This window comes from Mytilus trossulus, chromosome 2 (genome assembly GCF_036588685.1).
Source record: "Mytilus trossulus isolate FHL-02 chromosome 2, PNRI_Mtr1.1.1.hap1, whole genome shotgun sequence".
Lineage (NCBI taxonomy): Eukaryota > Metazoa > Mollusca > Bivalvia > Mytilida > Mytilidae > Mytilus > Mytilus trossulus.
The window spans coordinates 77,827,649-77,846,356 of record NC_086374.1 but is presented as its reverse complement, the minus strand read 5'-3'; the positions used below and the strand labels follow the sequence as shown (position 1 = coordinate 77,846,356).

Sequence of the window (18,708 nt, the reverse complement as noted above, 5' to 3'; positions counted from 1 at the left end):
ATTCAGTGATAACAAGCAGTTTTTTTACATCTTAATATTTTATGATGTATTTAAATGAGTAGTAATTGTTGCAAACTCCATTAGAATATTTTAATTGAAATTAGTTTTGGAATAAGGGAAAGGGGGATGTGAATAAAAAATTGGGTTCAATTTTTCTCATTTGAAATTTCATAAATAAAAAGAAAATTTCTTCAAACATTTTTTTGAGAGGATTAATATTCAACAGCATAGTGAATTGCTCTAAGAGAAAACAAAAATTTTAAGTTCATTTGAATACATTCATTCTGTGTCAGAAACCTATGCTGTGTCAACTATTTAATCACAATCCAAATTTAGAGTGGAATCCAGCTTGAATGTTGTGTCCATACTTGCCCCAACCGTTCAGGGTTCAACCTCTGCGGTCGTATAAAGCTACGCCCTGCGGAGCATCTGGTTTTATTTTGCCTTTGTTATCTAGAGACAAAATTAATCACCTTTATCTTGTTGACAGATTTGTCTCTACTTGATACCCCAGGTTCTTCTAATTTCCACTAATTTTTCACTTAAGGAAGTTAGCTGCTCAGTTTCAAATAAAAAGCTTTTCATAAAACTAGTATATATTAATAAAGGATTAATTGAGGAATCAAAAATAAAATATATATAGCGGTCAATGTGCTTGTTTGAGATATTAGCCATTGAAATTTTGGCAGGAAAATGTTCTCTCTTGATTTTTCATAGCTTTATCATTGACATGTAAAGTTCTCAAAAACTATTAAAAAATAAATAAGAAATTATAAGACTTTTATAGATGGCTTATAATTATACATGCAAAAGATTTATAAAAAGAAAAATGGGACTCAATGGGCAATTTTTTTTAAGGCATTTGAATGGATAAAACCAGAGGTTTCCGAAAATCTGACAAAAATTCCAAAACATGACAACGATTTCTAATAAACCAGTTGACTTCTTGCTTAGCAATTCATATTGTTATTTTATAAGTTGACATATTGTGTTTTGTAATGAGAAATTAATTAAGACCGTGCAAAAATCTTCATCTATAAAAACTAGTGAGTTTTGGGGAGTAAAATTCATTTTACTTCATTAATCACGTATTAAGAATGATTACAAAAGTCAAAATTTCATCTTTAAAAACCCTTAATTTATGATATCATGAAGAGTCATGCCTTGGGCATTAATGCTAAACATTCATTCAATTATTGTATTAATTACCCAGATGATAAACATATAGTCGGACCATATGAGTACATGGTCTTGAACACATTACGTTTGAAGGATAGAAAAAAAACCTGTTATACTTGAATTTTTATGATTTTTATTTAGTAATCAGCATGTGTCATTTATTACAGAAAACCTTATGTGGTGGTCCAGAAAGAGGTCAATGTAAATGCAATAGATGTATGTGTACAGAAAAATCTAAATACCAAGGCACCACTTGTGAGGATTGTAAGGTATATATCATTCCTCCTGTGAACATATCAATCTCTGTATGTCTGTCTGACTCATAACATTGAATCCAATGTAGGATAGTACTAAAAGTACTACTGAAGCCAACCAGAAAGTATTTTGTAAGAAAGTTTGAACAGTCAAAAGTCTCAACTTATTTTAAATATACATTGTGAATGTTTTATATCCAAATATACAAGGCTGTGTCCAGCTTATTACTTATAATGTCTTAATTAAACTTTGAAGTAGAACTGAAGATGGGGTTATTCTTAAGATTTTTCAAAGGCTTTTCTAGCACTGAATAAGGGCATGGTATTTTTTTACAAAAAGAGCACTTTGTGCATCGACTATACCAAATATATATATATATATGAAATAGAAAGTTCAAACTTACACATATTCAGGGCTCAGAATCAGAGGGAGCATAGTCAGTTACAAAATTATTAGACCAGGAAAGAAATTTGATCTTTAAATTGAAAAAAGGGACTGAATGACTGCAAACGACTGAAGGACTGTCCGAAATACTGATTGATGCACAACAGACAGTCAGTCAAACAGACCTTAAGTCCCTTTGGACTTCATCAGTAGGGAACTAAGATAGCTGACTTATATAGTTCAGAGTTATGGTCATTGAACATCACTCATATAGTCAGTTTTCCACACTTTTTTCTGTCATGCTTCAAGATTTGGTTTTATCATGACAAGTTACAGACCAAGTACAATTTTTTTTTTTAGGTCTGATGATTTTGTGCAGAGTTATGGTCCTTGAACTTAGAAAATTCACTTAAGGTCAAGGAACAGTAAATGGGCTGTATCGCAGATTTTGCTAAAAATTTGCATACAACCTTGGCTCGTTGAACTACTACTGAAAATCGAAAAAAATAATACATATATCTCTTTTATTGTCTGAAAAATTGCAGATTGATTTCTTTTAATATGGGTGAATATTTGTATGGAAAGCACATAGAATCGGGTAAAAACCTTCTAAAATTTGTCTTAAATCCGCCAAATCTCTAATTCTTCTGCAGAGTTCGCGAAAATAGTCGGTCCTGACCGCCAAAATGAGGCTCGGACCAGTATTTTGAAACCTAGTGCCGGTCCTGATGACCGATGTAAAAACGGCCGTTGTAGTTCCCTTTTTATCGGTAATTAGTTGTATCGCAACTAATTCCAATACGTGTTTACATCGGTCTTCAGATGTACCTGCAGGTTATTTCCGGTACTGGATTCCTGTTATTATAGACAAGCTGAAACCTATGGAAAACTTAGTGCCGATCTTCACGTGGCCTGCTAAATTTGTTCTTGGCAAACAATCGGCGATTGAAATCTTAGATGGAGATAACAAATACTGAGAAAATGATTCAGTTGATGAAATTGATAGTTAAGATGACTATAAGAACAATCAGAAGAACAGAACGTGTCCTTCATTATTAATTTGTCCGTGGCTGTGAAAAATAAAACTAAAAATAATAATAAAGATATATTTGGATAAAATATGTTATTATTTTATATTAGGATTAAATTGACAGATTTTTTTAGGACTGGCAAAAATTTTGTAGGACTGACAAATAATTTTGCTTTGTCGGTCCAATGTCCGACGGGTCAAACGAAGTTTTCGCGAACTCTGCTACTCCATAGATTTTTCTTAAAAAACTATATATTGTTGACACATAAATTTCTGTTTTAATGATATCAAATAATCATAGGGTCACCGACCTCGTTTTTTGTCTATTATTCAATTTGATACCTTGTTTGTAGTGAAAAATGTCAAAAATCAACGTTTTACTGCCTGCAACGCGATAACATTACGATTATTTTGTTGTTTTGTTGGATTTTTTCACAAAGAACGCATCTTTGAATGCTGAATACCGTAAAAACGAAGTAGATGACCCTATCTTTATTTTGCATCATTATAATGGAAATTTATGTATCAACAACAAATAGTTTTTTAAGAAAAATCTATGGAGTAGAATTAGAGATTTGGCGATTTTAAGACAAATTTTAGAAGGGTTTTCGACGATTTTATGTGCTTTCTATACAAATGTACACCCATTTTGTAAGATTTCAATCAGTAATATTTCAAATGATAAATAAGATAAATGCATTATTATTTCAATTTTCAGTTGAAGTTCATCGAGCCAAAGTTGTATGCAAAATGTTACTGAAATCTGTGACATAGCCCATTTACTGTAACTTGACCTGACAAGTTAAGGATCAAGTATTAAATATTTTGTTCCAGGGGAGGGGACTATGTATTGCCATGTTACACTTTCAGAATGCTTGTTTTTCCAGGACTGTAAAATGGTTTGTCGACAGAACAAGGCATGTGTACAGTGTTTGGTCCATCATACTGGTGAATTCAAGGATAGCTGTGAAGAAAATTGTAGGGATCGTAACATTATAAAGAAACCTTCTTTACCAGGTAAATATTATTTTCCTATATTTATACATGTACATGTATGCATGTATAGGAGTAACCACTGTGTGTCAAATCAAGGATAAATGTGACACACATATTTGTGTTGACTAGACCGTGTAAATAAGGGAACCTTTGGTATGCAGTTGCCAAGTGTTTGAGGTGTCATTGGCATTATGATAAATTCATGATTATTTAATGTAAAGTAGAGGACCTCATCAGAGACCTTCAGACCTCATTTCTTTCAGTGAGGTTCATGATTTATAGTGATGGGCATTTGTAAATATTTGTGTAGGAAGTTGATTTTATTTGTATCTGTACTTGTGTGTTTAACTATTATGAAGAACCAAAAATGGAGATTGAAAACACAAATTTAAAGTGTATATTGAAAAAAGGCACGATGTCCAAAGTATCTAGTTCATGCAAATCTCATACGTATTTCATGCATTCCAAATTTATGACGACATACTGGACCTCGTATGGGTCAAATCTAGGATGAGTTGAATACTTTGGTCTAATCCCTTCATCTTTGACACCAGGTCTGACTATATTGCTATTTTAATTCAACTTATGCATTTTACTGTCAAAATTATATATAGGAGAGATATATCTCTGCGTCAAAAGTTTAATTTATTTGTTCTCCTTACTTGTAGTAATGTTAGTTATTGCCACAGAAGCCAGTTTGTTTGTCATTGAAATGATTTAGACATTTTTGTCTTACCTTCCTAATTTTATGGATCAGCGATCAAGGTTAAATTTTGTGGTCAAGTTTGTATCTCAGATACTTCATACCATAGGTCAGTTTTATTTGGTGTATGGAATGATTGCATGATGTACATCAGGCAAGGTTCATCCAACCTTTACCTCATTATTATGTGGTTGTTTGCTCACTGTTAAGTTTTTATACGACCGCAAATTTTGAAAAAATTTTCGTCGTATATTGCTATCACGTTGGCGTCGTCGTCGTCGTCGTCGTCGTCGTCATCGTCCGAATACTTTTAGTTTTCGCACTCTAACTTTAGTAAAAGTGAATAGAAATCTATGAAATTTTAACACAAGGTTTATGACCATAAAAGGAAGGCTGGTATTGATTTTGGGAGTTTTGGTCCCAATATTTTAGGAATTAGGGGCCAAAAAGGGCCCAAATAAGCATTTTCTTGGTTTTCGCACTATAACTTTAGTTTAAGTTAATAGAAATCTATGAAATTTTGACACAAGGTTTATGACCACTAAAGAAAGGTTGGGATTGATTTTGGGAGTTTTGGTTTCAACAGTTTAGGAATTAGGGGCCAAAAAAGGGCCCAAATAAGCATTATTCTTGGTTTTCGCACAATAACTTTAGTTAAAGTAAATAGAAATCAAAGAAATTTAAACACAATGTTTATGACCACAAAAGGAAGGTTGGTATTGATTTTGGGAGTTTCGGTCCCAATAGTTTAGGAATTAGGGGCCAAAAAGGGACCCAAATAAGCATTTTTCTTGGTTTTCGCACCATAGCGTTAGTATAAGTAAATAGAAATCTATGAAATTTAAACACAAGGTTTATGACTATAAAAGGAAGGTTGGTATTGATTTTGGGAGTTTTGGTCCCAACAGTTAAGGAAAAAGGGGCCCAAAGGGTCCAAAATTAAACTTTGTTTGATTTCATCAAAATTGAATAATTGGGGTTCTTTAATATGCCGAATCTAACTGTGTATGTAGATTCTTAATTTTTGGTCCCGTTTTCAAATTGGTCTACATTAAGGTCCAAAGGGTCCAAAATTAAACTTAGTTTGATTTTAACAAAAATTGAAACCTTGGGGTTCTTTGATATGCTGAATCTAAAAATGTACTTAGATTTTTGATTATTGGCCCAGTTTTCAAGTTGGCCCAAATCGAGGTCCAAAATTAAACATTGTTTGATTTCATCAAAAATTGAATAATTGGGGTTCTTTGATATGCCAAATCTAACTGTGTATGTAGATTCTTAATTTTTGGTCCAGTTTTAAAATTGGTCTAAATTAAAGTGCAAAGGGTCCAAAATTAAACTAAGTTTGATTTTAACAAAAATTAAATTCTTGGGCCTCTTTGATATGCTGAATCTAAACATGTACTTAGATTTTTGATTATGGGCCCAGTTTTCAAGTTGGTCCAAATCAGGATCTAAAATTATTATATTAAGTATTGTGCAATAGCAAGTCTTTTCAATTGCACAGTATTGTGCAATGGCAAGAAATATCTAATTTCACAATATTGTGAAATAGCAAATTTTTTTTTAATTAAGAGTTATCTTTCTTTGTCCAGTATAGTAAGCAAGAAATATCTGCAAGAATTTTTTTTTAATTGGAGTTATCTTTCTTTGTCCAGAATCAACTTAAATCTTTGTTATATACAATATACAATGTATATTCACTTTTTACTACCAACTGATAAATTTAAATAATCTTTACCATTCAGTGATAACAAGCAGTTTTTTTACATCTTAATATTTTATGATGTATTTAAATGAGTAGTAATTGTTGCAAACTCCATTAGAATATTTTAATTGAAATTAGTTTTGGAATAAGGGAAAGGGGGATGTGAATAAAAAATTGGGTTCAATTTTTCTCATTTTGAAATTTCATAAATAAAATGAAAATTTCTTCAAACATTTTTTTAAGAGGATTAATATTCAACAGCATAGTGAATTGCTCTAAGAGAAAACAAAAATTTTAAGTTCATTTGAATACATTCATTCTGTGTCAGAAACCTATGCTGTTTCAACTATTTAATCACAATCCAAATTTAGAGCGGAATCCAGCTTGAATGTTGTGTCCATACTTGCCCCAACCGTTCAGGGTTCAACCTCTGCGGTCGTATAAAGCTACGCCCTGCGGAGCATCTGGTTGTAGTTATGTTTGTTTCTCAGATACTACAGGTTTACAATATGTGGTGTATGATATGGTTTTAAGGTGCATAAGTCAATCTTGCAGGGTTCATATGACATTGACTTCATTTACTTTAATGATAATGTTAAGTTTATATTATACTTGTAGTAAACCCTGCATATGAAAGAATTTTAACATAAATTTAATGATAATAAGTGAGAAGGTGAGACATATCAGTGTCTGTAGTCATGTTTGTTGTTTGTTGTTAGGTTTTAGTTTATTATAATTTTTCCATGTACTGAGACTATTGTACAGATTTTTTTTCAGATATTGCTTTGAGTTTTTTGCGTCTACAATCACAGTCAAAAGTTTAATCAACTGTTAGAAATTCACAAGTATATATTTCACAACTTTCAGCTGAAAACAGAACTTTTGTAAATGGCTGTTAGTTTATGTATATCCAGTTGTTACAAATCATAAAAAGTAGAATATAGAAAGTAAATTCATGGGACTTTCGTTTCTATATTTCTGCAAAGTATTGTTTAAGTGTGATAAGTTTAGATTATTGGGTTTTCTACACATTGGTATCGTAAAATATCTGCCGTGAGCCACAATGTGAACCTTTTTGTCGAGTGAGCGTAGCGAACAAGCTAAAAAAGTTTCACATTGTGTCAATCCTGTTATTTTACTATATCTATACGAAGAAAACCTGATTATCTGTTTACCGTTCTATAACTGGTCTTTTTGCCTCTCCCTAAGACAGTTTTACGCATGACGAAAGGAAGCTTGATGACATCTCCTCTTTCATTGTGATGTCACTGATAACTTCTCCTCTCACATTGTGATGTCTCTGATAACTTCTCCTCTCACATTGTGACGTCTCTGATAATGCCTGGTCTCTTCTTGAAGTCTTGATACGAGGATTACTGAGCGACAGAACAGGGTGATAAAGGCGTAAGGAAGGACAATAAAGCAATGTTATTAGTTTTTATACGACCGCAAATTTTGAAAAAAATTTCGTCGTATATATTGCTATCACGTTGGCGTCGTCGTCGTCGGCGTCCGAATACTTTTAGTTTTCGCACTCTTACTTTAGTAAAAGTGAATAGAAATCTATGAAATTTTAACACAAGGTTTATGACCATAAAAGGAAGGTTGGTATTGATTTTGGGAGTTTTGGTCCCAACATTTTAGGAATTAGGGGCCAAAAAGGGCCCAAATAAGCATTTTCTTGGTTTTCGCACTCTAACTTTAGTTTAAGTTAATAGAAATCTATGAAATTTTGACACGAGGTTTATGACCACAAAATAAAGGTTGGGATTGATTTTGGGAGTTTTGGTTTCAATAGTTTATGAATTAGGGGCCAAAAAAGGTCCCAAATAAGCATTATTCTTGGTTTTTGCACAATAACTTTAGTTTAAGTAAATAGAAATCAATGAAATTTAAGCACAATATTTATGACCACAAAAGGAAGATTGGTATTGATTTTGGGAGTTTTGGTCCCAACAGTTTAGGAAAAAGGGGCCCAAAGGGTCCAAAATTAAACTTTGTTTGATTTCATCAAAATTGAATAATTGGGGTTCTTTGATATGCTGAATCTAACTGTGTATGTAGATTCTTAACTTTTGGTCATGTTTTCAAATTGGTCTACATTAAGGTCCAAAGGGTCCAAAATTAAACTTCGTTTGATTTTGACAAAAAATGAATCGGTTGGGTTCTTTGATATGTTGAATCTAAAAATGTACTTAGATTCTTGATTATTGGCCCAGTTTTCAAGTTGGTCCAAATCTGGGTCCAAAATTAAACTTTATTTGATTTCATCAAAAATTGAATAAATGGGGTTCTTTGATATGCCAAATCTAACTGTGTATGTAGATTCTTCATTTTTGGTCCCGTTTTCAAATTGGCCTACATTAAGGTCCAAAGGGTCCAAAATTAAACTAAGTTTGATTTAAACAAAAATTAAATTCTTGGGCCTCTTTGATATGCTGAATCTAAACATGTACTTAGATTTTTGATTATGGGCCCAGTTTTCAAGTTGGTCCAAATCAGGATCTAAAATTATTATATTAAGTATTGTGCAATAGCAAGTCTTTTCAATTGCACAGTATTGTGCAATGGCAAGAAATATCTAATTTCACAATATTGTGAAATAGCATTTTTTTTTTTAATTAGAGTTATCTTTCTTTGTCCAGAATAGTAAGCAAGAAATATCTAATTGCACAATATTTTGCAATAGCAAGATTTTTTTTTAATTGGAGTTATCTTTCTTTGTCCAGAATCAACTTAAATCTTTGTTATATACAATATACAATGTATATTCACTTTTTACTACCAACTGATAAATTTAAATAATCTTTACCATTCAGTGATAACAAGCAGTTTTTTTACATCTTAATATTTTATGATGTATTTAAATGAGTAGTTATTGTTGCAAACTCCATTAGAATATTTTAATTGAGATTAGTTTTGGAATAAGGGAAAGGGGGATGTGATTACAAAATTGGGTTCAATTTTTCTCATTTGAAATTTCATAAATAAAAAGAAAATTTCTTCAAACTTTTTTTTGAGAGGATTAATATTCAACAGCATAGTGAATTGCTCTAAGAGAAAACAAAAAATTTAAGTTCATTAGAACACATTCATTCTGTGTCAGAAACCTATGCTGTGTCAACTATTAAATCACAATCCAAATTTAGAGCTGAATCCAGCTTGAATGTTGTGTCCATACTTGCCCCAACCGTTCAGGGTTCAACCTCTGCGGTCGTATAAAGCTACGCCCTGCAGAGCATCTGGTCTAGTTTTACATACCAAAAAGTCAGCAAAATATAAGTGTAATATTTCACATGCATGCATTCTCTTGTTTTCAGAGGGTTTCAACACCTGTGAGTTTAAGGATGAAGACGACTGTATATTTTATTTCACATATGACTATGATGGTAATAATGAATTGAAGATCATTGCACAGGAAACTAAAGGTCAGTTGTCTTTAATATTAGAAAATATATAGTGTGTCCATCAGAAAGCACTGTAATAATTATACCCCCGCTTTAAAAAAAGGGGGGTATACTGTTTTACCTCTGTCTGTCCTTCCGTCAGTCCGTCCGTCCCATGAATATTTTTAGTCGCATTTTTCTCAGGAACTACATTACAAGGATTTCTGAAATTTGCTTTCAGGATTTATATAAGTCAGCTATACCGCCGTGTGATGAGTTTTCAGATTCATCACTTGACAACTTCCTGTTTACAGAACACTTGCATATTTTTACACTATTAATATTATCCACTTGCGGCAGGGGTATCATCAGTGAGCAGTAGCTCGCAGTTTCACTTGTTTTATGCTATAATGTGACTGGAGAGCAGAAATAAATGAACTAAGGTTTAGAAGAAAAGAAGATGGGCACACATTTATTAACATATTTCTTCAAGACTGAAGTTTGTAATTCTTATAGGATAAAAGACAATATATCTTATTTGGAAATAAGGATAAAAATTCAATTAGAGTGTGGTGAGATTACATTGACACATCCAACAGTATTACATCAAATTATATACTTGAACTATACAGGCAACAGTACCATGTCAAATTTACACTGATCTATACACGGACAACAATACTATATTACATAATGTATTTTAACAATACACAGTCAGTGGCGGATCTAGAAATTTTCATAAGTGGGGGCCCACTGACTGGCTTAAGAGTGTGCCCGCTCCAGTCACGCCTCAGTGATTTCCTATATAAGCAACCAATTTTTTCTCAAAAAGGGGGGGGCCCGGGCCTCCTGCCCCCCCCCCCCCCCCCTAAATCCGCCTCTGATAGTCATCAGTACAACATCACATATGTACATTAATCTGTACACAGTCATCAGTACTAAGTCATATAATGCACACTGAACTATACACAGTCATTGTTGAACACATAGTTTCTTGGAAATTTTATGAAAACTTCTATATATAAGGCAACAATTGAAATTAAGAAAACAATATTGTGTACATATTTTACAGAATGTCCAACCAAAGTCAATGTTTTAGCCATAGTTTTGGGTGTGGTGATTGGTATTGTTCTAGTTGGTCTTGCTCTTCTACTCATATGGAAATTAGTCACTACAATCAATGACAGGAGAGAATTGGCTCGATTTGAAAAGGAGACTAAAGATGCCAAATGGGACACCGTAAGTTGGATAAATATTTTAATTGGTTAAGATGTGGAAAACTATATTGTGACCAATTTTTTAAGTATTCAAATGCTTGTTGGGTTACTTATAGATTGCCAAATTATTTCTGGAATACTTTCAGTGTATGTTAATTCATTTAAGAATTTAAATAGGTCAAACTACCTAATCTTACTGAAATTAGAAATATAAAAAATATGAAAAAATATAATAAAACATTTGTCTGACAAAAAAATTTGCAAAGTGTAAAACCTAACGTCTCACACTCTAAGAAACAGCTTTTAAGTCAGTACATTTACATAAAAGATTAGGTTTCACAGTAATTTAGCATTTTTGAATATGTTATTGAAGGTTAAGAAGAACATTTTACTGCATACATATATTTTCATCCAAATCTTTTAAAAAAAGACAAAAACTATCCAGCAAGGCCATACCAGCTTTTGTCTTTACTTGAATTGACTTCTGTAGCCTGAACATTTAAACAAATCTTCTCCTTTGAAACATCTTGGTATAATGTTCTAGACTTGACCTGATTGTTACAAAGGAATTGTAGTTAAAAATTGTATTTTCGGATTTGATCCATTAATAAACATTGTCACAGATAAAAATATAGAAAATAGGGGTAATATATTATGTTATTTACAGGGTGAGAATCCAGTATATAAACCAGCTACATCAGAATATAAAAATCCAACATATGCTGGAAAGTAAAGAAAAAGACTATGTAGACATGAAATAGACAGGATGAATACACTATTTTTCACTTGTTTGTAAGGTTGAAAATTATGTTAGAATTGATGCCATACTGAGTTGTGTAAGCAGTTTCTGTGATTGTAATTTTCATTCAATTGTAACAGCTAGACACCAGTTCTAGAATACATTTGAAACTTTTGTTCATTCAAAGATGATTTTTTTTTAAACACTGTAAATTCAGAAATTGATGCATGCATTAATTATTATTGTGAACCCGACAACTGGGGAAAATTGAAAATCTTATATATGTGATTGCAAAAATTTTTATTAAGGAAAATCACATGATCACAGCTGAAATTATGAATGCAAGTTTTTATAATTGAAAAACTGATACTGTTTGCCATAGTTTCTGAAGTTACAATATTGCTTAGTGAGCAGACTTTTTTTTATATATATGTATGCAATGCTTTAAGCTTATTATGCTAATATTATCAGCATTATGTATTTATATATATATGATATACATGATATAGGTATCTATAACATTTTGATGCAAAGTTATGGAACTGAACATGTTAAGCAATAGAATTAATAACTTAGAAGACATTTTATATGTATACACATTGATAGATTTGAAATACAGTAATATTTACAGAGATATTGTGGGAAGCCATTTTTAATACTACCATCAATATCATAACAGGAGCAAATTATAAGAGCATACAAAAGTAGATGTTTTTGGTTTTAAAAGTTCAACAATCATGACAATATTTTACAAAATATCAATATAATAAACAAAATAAAACTGAAAATTCCCTTTCTTAATCACACTTCTGGACTATTTTGGTGATTCACATGATGATTTTGTATATTAAAATTTTGAGAATTGTTATATAATAAGCTTTGAAATATGAAATTTTTCCAAATTATTTTCTTGTTTCTTATCCAGGTAAAACCTATAAACTTGTTAAGGTTGTCTGATAAAAATAATGTGTGTTAAACATGTATACAGTTTTACCACAACAGTGCTGTGTTCAGTAATGTGGAATTATTTTAAACAAAGTGAACAAAGTTTCTAGTAAAATATTTGTTACTGTAAATCCTTTACTATGATGAGTAATCCAATTGTATATTTATATGTTTTATATATCTAGTCTTCCAGTATGTAGATGTAGTATTTATAGTCTGCTGAGTTATATAACATTATAGAAATATTAGGTTTTTGATTTTTTATACGACCGCAAATTTTGAAAAAAATTTCGTCGTATATTGCTATCACGTTGGCGTCGTTGTCGTCGTCGTCGTCCGAATACTTTTAGTTTTCGCACTCTAACTTTAGTAAAAGTGAATAGAAATCTATGAAATTTTAACACAAGGTTTATGACCATAAAAGGAAGGCTGGTATTGATTTTGGGAGTTTTGGTCCCAACATTTTAGGAATTAGGGGCCAAAAAGGGCCCAAATAAGCATTTTCTTGGTTTTCGCACTCTAACTTTAGTTTAAGTTAATAGAAATCTATGAAATTTTTACACAAGGTTTATGACCACAAAAGAAAGGTTGGGATTGATTTTGGGAGTTTTTGTTTCAACAGTTTAGGAATTAGGGGCCAAAAAAGGGCCCAAATAAGCATTATTCTTGGTTTTCGCACAATAACTTTAGTTAAAGTAAATAGAAATCAATGAAATTTAAACACAAAGTTTATGACCACAAAAGGAAAGTTGGTATTGATTTTGGGAGTTTCGGTCCCAACAGTTTAGGAATTAGGGGCCAAAAAGGGACCCAAATAAGCATTTTTCTTGGTTTTCGCACCATAGCGTTAGTATAAGTAAATAGAAATCTATGAAATTTAAACACAAGGTTTATGACTATAAAAGGAAGGTTGGTATTGATTTTGGGAGTTTTGGTCCCAACAGTTGAGGAAAAAGGGGCCCAAAGGGTCCAAAATAAAACTTTGTTTGATTTCATCAAAATTGAATAATTGGGGTTCTTTAATATGCCGAATCTAACTGTGTATGTAGATTCTTAATTTTTGGTCCCGTTTTCAAATTGGTCTACATTAAGGTCCAAAGGGTCCAAAATTAAACTTAGTTTGATTTTAACAAAAATTGAAACCTTGGGGTTCTTTGATATGCTGAATCTAAAAATGTACTTAGATTTTTTATTATTGGCCCAGTTTTCAAGTTGGCCCAAATCGAGGTCCAAAATTAAACATTGTTTGATTTCATCAAAAATTGAATAATTGGGGTTCTTTGATATGCCAAATCTAACTGTGTATGTAGATTCTTAATTTTTTGTCCAGTTTTAAAATTGGTCTAAATTAAAGTGCAAAGGGTCCAAAATTAAACTAAGTTTGATTTTAACAAAAATCAAATTCTTGGGCCTCTTTGATATGCTGAATCTAAACATGTACTTAGATTTTTGATTATGGGCCCAGTTTTCAAGTTGGTCCAAATCAGGATCTAAAATTATTATATTAAGTATTGTGCAATAGATAGTCTTTTCAATTGCACAGTATTGTGCAATGGCAAGAAATATCTAATTTCACAATATTGTGAAATACCAATTTTTTTTTTAATTAAGAGTTATCTTTCTTTGTCCAGTATAGTAAGCAAGAAATATCTGCAAGAATTTTTTTAATTGGAGTTATCTTTCTTTGTCCAGAATCAACTTAAATCTTTGTTATATACAATATACAATGTATATTCACTTTTTACTACCAACTGATAAATTTAAATAATATTTACCATTCAGTGATAACAAGCAGTTTTTTTACATCTTAATATTTTATGATGTATTTAAATGAGTAGTAATTGTTGCAAACTCCATTAGAATATTTTAATTGAAATTAGTTTTGGAATAAGGGAAAGGGGGATGTGAATAAAAAAATGGGTTCAATTTTTCTCATTTGAAATTTCATAAATAAAAAGAAAATTTCTTCAAACATTTTTTTTTGAGAGGATTAATATTCAACAGCATAGTGAATTGCTCTAAGAGAAAACAAAAATTTTAAGTTCATTTGAATACATTAATTCTGTGTCAGAAACCTATGCTGTGTCAACTATTTAATCACAATCCAAATTTAGAGCGGAATCCAGCTTGAATGTTGTGTCCATACTTGCCCCAACTGTTCAGGGTTCAACCTCTGCGGTCGTATAAAGCTACGCCCTGCGGAGCATCTGGTTTTATCACACTACTATAACCTTCAAATTTTTCTCTAATCAAGAGTAGTGCAATGTCAGATATAGTGTATATCTTGCAATATGGTAATTTATTTGCAAAATATTATACTAATATAACATGATAATTTCATCCTATGTTCTACTATTGAATCTCTTCTTAAATTTGCTGAAATAAAAGTAAAATATGTACTGATGAATCCAGCTTTTATCTTAAATGAAATAATTCTTATGTACCCATATTTCAATCATGTATGCAAGTTTTTTTACATAACAAATCAAGAGGTCTTCAAGCATTTCAATTTATTTAAACCGTAAGATTCTATAATCAGTGTAAGGTTAACAAGTTTAAAAGTGGATAAAAGATAAGCGAACAGTCCTTATTTAATTTGTTTCATTCAGGAGTCAAGAGTCTTTTTAAAATACCTTATATTCATATTTAGTTTTCGCTGTATTAACTAAAAATATGGTAAATCATTGTCAAAATTTAAATTTACATAACAAATTACTGAGTTAATGAGCTTCTTTTTACAGACACCTATGGAACAAGTTGTTAGCAAAAATAAAATATCAATTGACCAATTATACGCTTAATTAAGTTGTGAATATGTGCTAAATTGGATAGCCAAGTATAGACTATGAAATTAAGTGCTGGGGTAAAAAAACAAGGTTGGAAGTTGTTTTAATTGAAGTTAGGTAATATTTTATAAATATTAATGTTCTTTTTGTTCACACAGTTAGTGCCTTTGAACCTTAGCAGGAAAGTGTCATAGTTTTATTTGTGCCATTATATATGGATGTTGTGTACATGCGTTACACAATGAATGCACTTATTATGCTTTACATTTTTTGTTTCTACTAATAATTCAAGTTGTTTCTTTTCATCATTATTTTGAATTCCTTTATTTAAATTGAAAAGTATAATTTTGCAGTGTTGTGAGATTTGCAAAAAGGAAATGTAAAATGTTCTTTTTGTCTATTGAATTTATGACAATTGGTTATTTTTCTGAAACATTGCTTAAGGAAGCTGGCTTGTCATGTTTTAGATTTTTTGTCAGATTTTCGGAATCCTCTGGTTTTATCCATTTGAATACCTTGCAAAAATTTGACCGGTGACCCCCATATTTCTTTTTGTAAATCTTTTACATGTATAATGATAAGCCATCTGTAAAAGTCTTATAAAATTTTGAATACTCTTTAACAGTTTTTCAGAACTTCAACTTGTCAATGATAAAGCTATGAAAAGTCAAGAGAGAATATTTTCCCGCCAAAATTTCAATGGCTAATACCTCGAAAACAAGCACGGTGACCTATATATTTGTTTGGCTCTTTGGATTCCTTTATTAATTCTCTATCTATATAAACTAGTGTTTTGAAAAGTTAATTACTTTGAAACTGAGAAGCGAACTCCCTTAATTGTGTCAGTACAATATCCAGAGAATTATATCATAAACATCATGTATGGTTCCGGTTCCTTGAATTATCATTTATTATGAAAGGAAAGATTATGTTCCAGTTTTTATAGTAACTGTTTGATTTCTTTTACTAAAGATGTTGTTTGGTTAATTCTCCTAAGAAGAGAACAAGTCTTGTTGGCCATTATTCCTGTAATCTTTTATTTCATAGATCTTTGTGCATATCTTAGAGTTGTGCTTTCTATGATAATCTGCAGTATGTTCTGCATATCTGTTTTATTACATTTTAATTTGTGAATATGTCAACTTTGTACAATTATTTTATAACAGTCTTTGATAGTATTTTTTATTTTTTAATGTTAGGTCATTTCTGTTTCTTGAAATTTTCGGTTTGACAAAAGCCATCTTTTACAATTCAAATTTCTTAATTTCATTTCAACTAAGGTGGAAATTTATTAAGTTATAATTAAAAATAAAATAAATACCATACTAATGTTTAAAATTTACTGCAATTAAAATGCCAGTCATATAATCAGTAATTGTTCAAATTTTCCAAAATTTTGGTCATTAAATCCAATGGCAGACTTGCTAGGGAGGGGGGTAGGAAAATTTGTGTCAAATTGAAAAAGATGTCTGCCATTTAATTGTTTTGTTACTGATCCTTTAGGCTCTTATTAAATGTGATAAATATCGTTCATTCTAGGCAAATGAAAATTAAATTACTGTATGGAGAATCAACTGTATGGAGTGACCTAAAAATAGGTTTTTTATAAAGGTTACGACTTAATACCCGTAATTGTAAATAGTGTAAATAACATTTTGATATTTTAATATACTCTTGTTTATACGTTAAGATGTAGATTATATGCATGTTCTAATATTATTGCTGCCTTAAAGGTTGGTATAGATGTACTTTTGCATTACTGATATTTTATATTAATGTTTTTTGAGTATTTAAGCATTCACTTTATTTAAAAAAAATCTTTTTTATAAGATGTTTCTCTCTTTCTTTTGAAAGCTATGAAAAGCTGCTGAAAATGTTTGAAAATTATTAAAAACATACTGTTCAAGAATTAATAAAGCACCATAAAGATGTGGCATTTAGAAATAAAAGTATATCTAAAGTAAAGTATGTTTAAAATAAATTCAGAATGTTTGCATAAGACTCCCACCAAATCCTTCTTATTCCACCTCAGTATTATTTTTTGGTGTTTTTGTAAATGTTGAAATTTCATAGCAAGTTACTCAAGTGAGAAGTATCTGACAATATTATTTTGAATATGTCCACTGGGAGGAGTACAACAGTTGGAGTAAGGTTATATAGCAGAATAAAAGTAACTCCTTTAAAATATTGACTGAAATTTCGATAAAATTTGTTTGCAAGACGTTCATTTTGATGTCCATTTCCATTGTAAAGTTTATATTAAGTTTGCTACAACTATCATGAATTGAGTATTTCTTGGTCATCATTACAAATAAATATAAAAAATTCTAACCTTTTTTTTTTCATTTTGCCTCAAACAGATCTGAAGCAAGACTTAAGACTTAAGGCATGCTGTTTCTGGCAGGGGCATGAACAATTTCATTTTTATACAGTTCAGCTGCATTATGCAAGCACCCTAGATTTGTGTTCCACCCAATAAATGCTGAAATAATTGCCATTGTTATTATCTAGCTGGCTACTATGTTAAATATAACTAATTCAACACTTTTTTAATACTTTTTATTCTGGATTACAAAAAAAATGACCAGAAAAACCTTACATGATCGTCGAATCATCCAAAAGTTTTAAAGTTATACATAGGAAGTAGTGCTCATTAGGAATCCTTGTGTAGTTTATTATGACCTGTGCTTTTTGCTAAGATGTCAAAGAACAATTGTATGAAATATTTAATAGCCAAAAATCTCTTAAGACAAGTAGTGTAGATTCCCCAAATGGCAAAAGTCGTAGGAATATTGTTTGTCATCAATACCTAGTACAACGTCAGTAGTCTTTTATATAATAAGTTTAACTGTTCATACTGATGGCGGCAATTTCAAATTAGGAGACAAAATTTTCATATCTTTCAGGGGCAGGGTTGCAAATTAGCAGTGGTCCGAGGTCCGCGACCTTCCACTTTTGCATGCAGAAATTCGACTTGGTTTCTAGCTGCGCCTGACAGAGTCGCCTTCCATTTGAAAGAAAATAAGAAATTACTTTGCAAACCTTTTCACCAAAGTCTCCAAATAAACGATCTAAAAACTTATTTTCATCATTATAATTCATGACAGTGATGTTCATTTTGTTCAACCGCTAGCTTTATACAGAAAATCGCCGACAAATAATGTGTACATTCGAGTAAAATCGTATCTGATTGACAAAAACCACATTGTAAACACAATAAAATGGCTGCTGTGAAGACAACATTATACAATTTCAGATCTGATTCAGGAAGCGGATAAGGGTAATTTCGAGGTTTTGGCGATCAACTACAAAAAAATCCAGACAGGTGACAAAATACATCTATGCATAGTAAATGAGTATAAACACTAGAATTGAAAACC

General features: G+C 31.1%; 1 protein-coding gene across 7 annotated transcripts in view; it reads left to right on the top strand.

The window, feature by feature from the left end:
* Positions 1–17,659, top strand: part of LOC134708042 (integrin beta-PS-like) — a 62,407-nt gene extending 44,748 nt beyond the window's left edge. For all 7 annotated transcript variants that reach the window (XM_063568295.1, XM_063568296.1, XM_063568300.1 and 4 more), the window contains 5 exons: positions 1,347–1,448; positions 3,736–3,865; positions 9,576–9,683; positions 10,714–10,880; positions 11,526–17,659. In XM_063568295.1, the coding sequence (XP_063424365.1) occupies positions 1,347–1,448; positions 3,736–3,865; positions 9,576–9,683; positions 10,714–10,880; positions 11,526–11,591 (573 nt within the window). In that variant the 3' untranslated portion in view covers positions 11,592–17,659. The remainder of the gene's footprint in view (positions 1–1,346; positions 1,449–3,735; positions 3,866–9,575; positions 9,684–10,713; positions 10,881–11,525) is intronic.
* Positions 17,660–18,708: the final 1,049 nt, after the last annotated feature.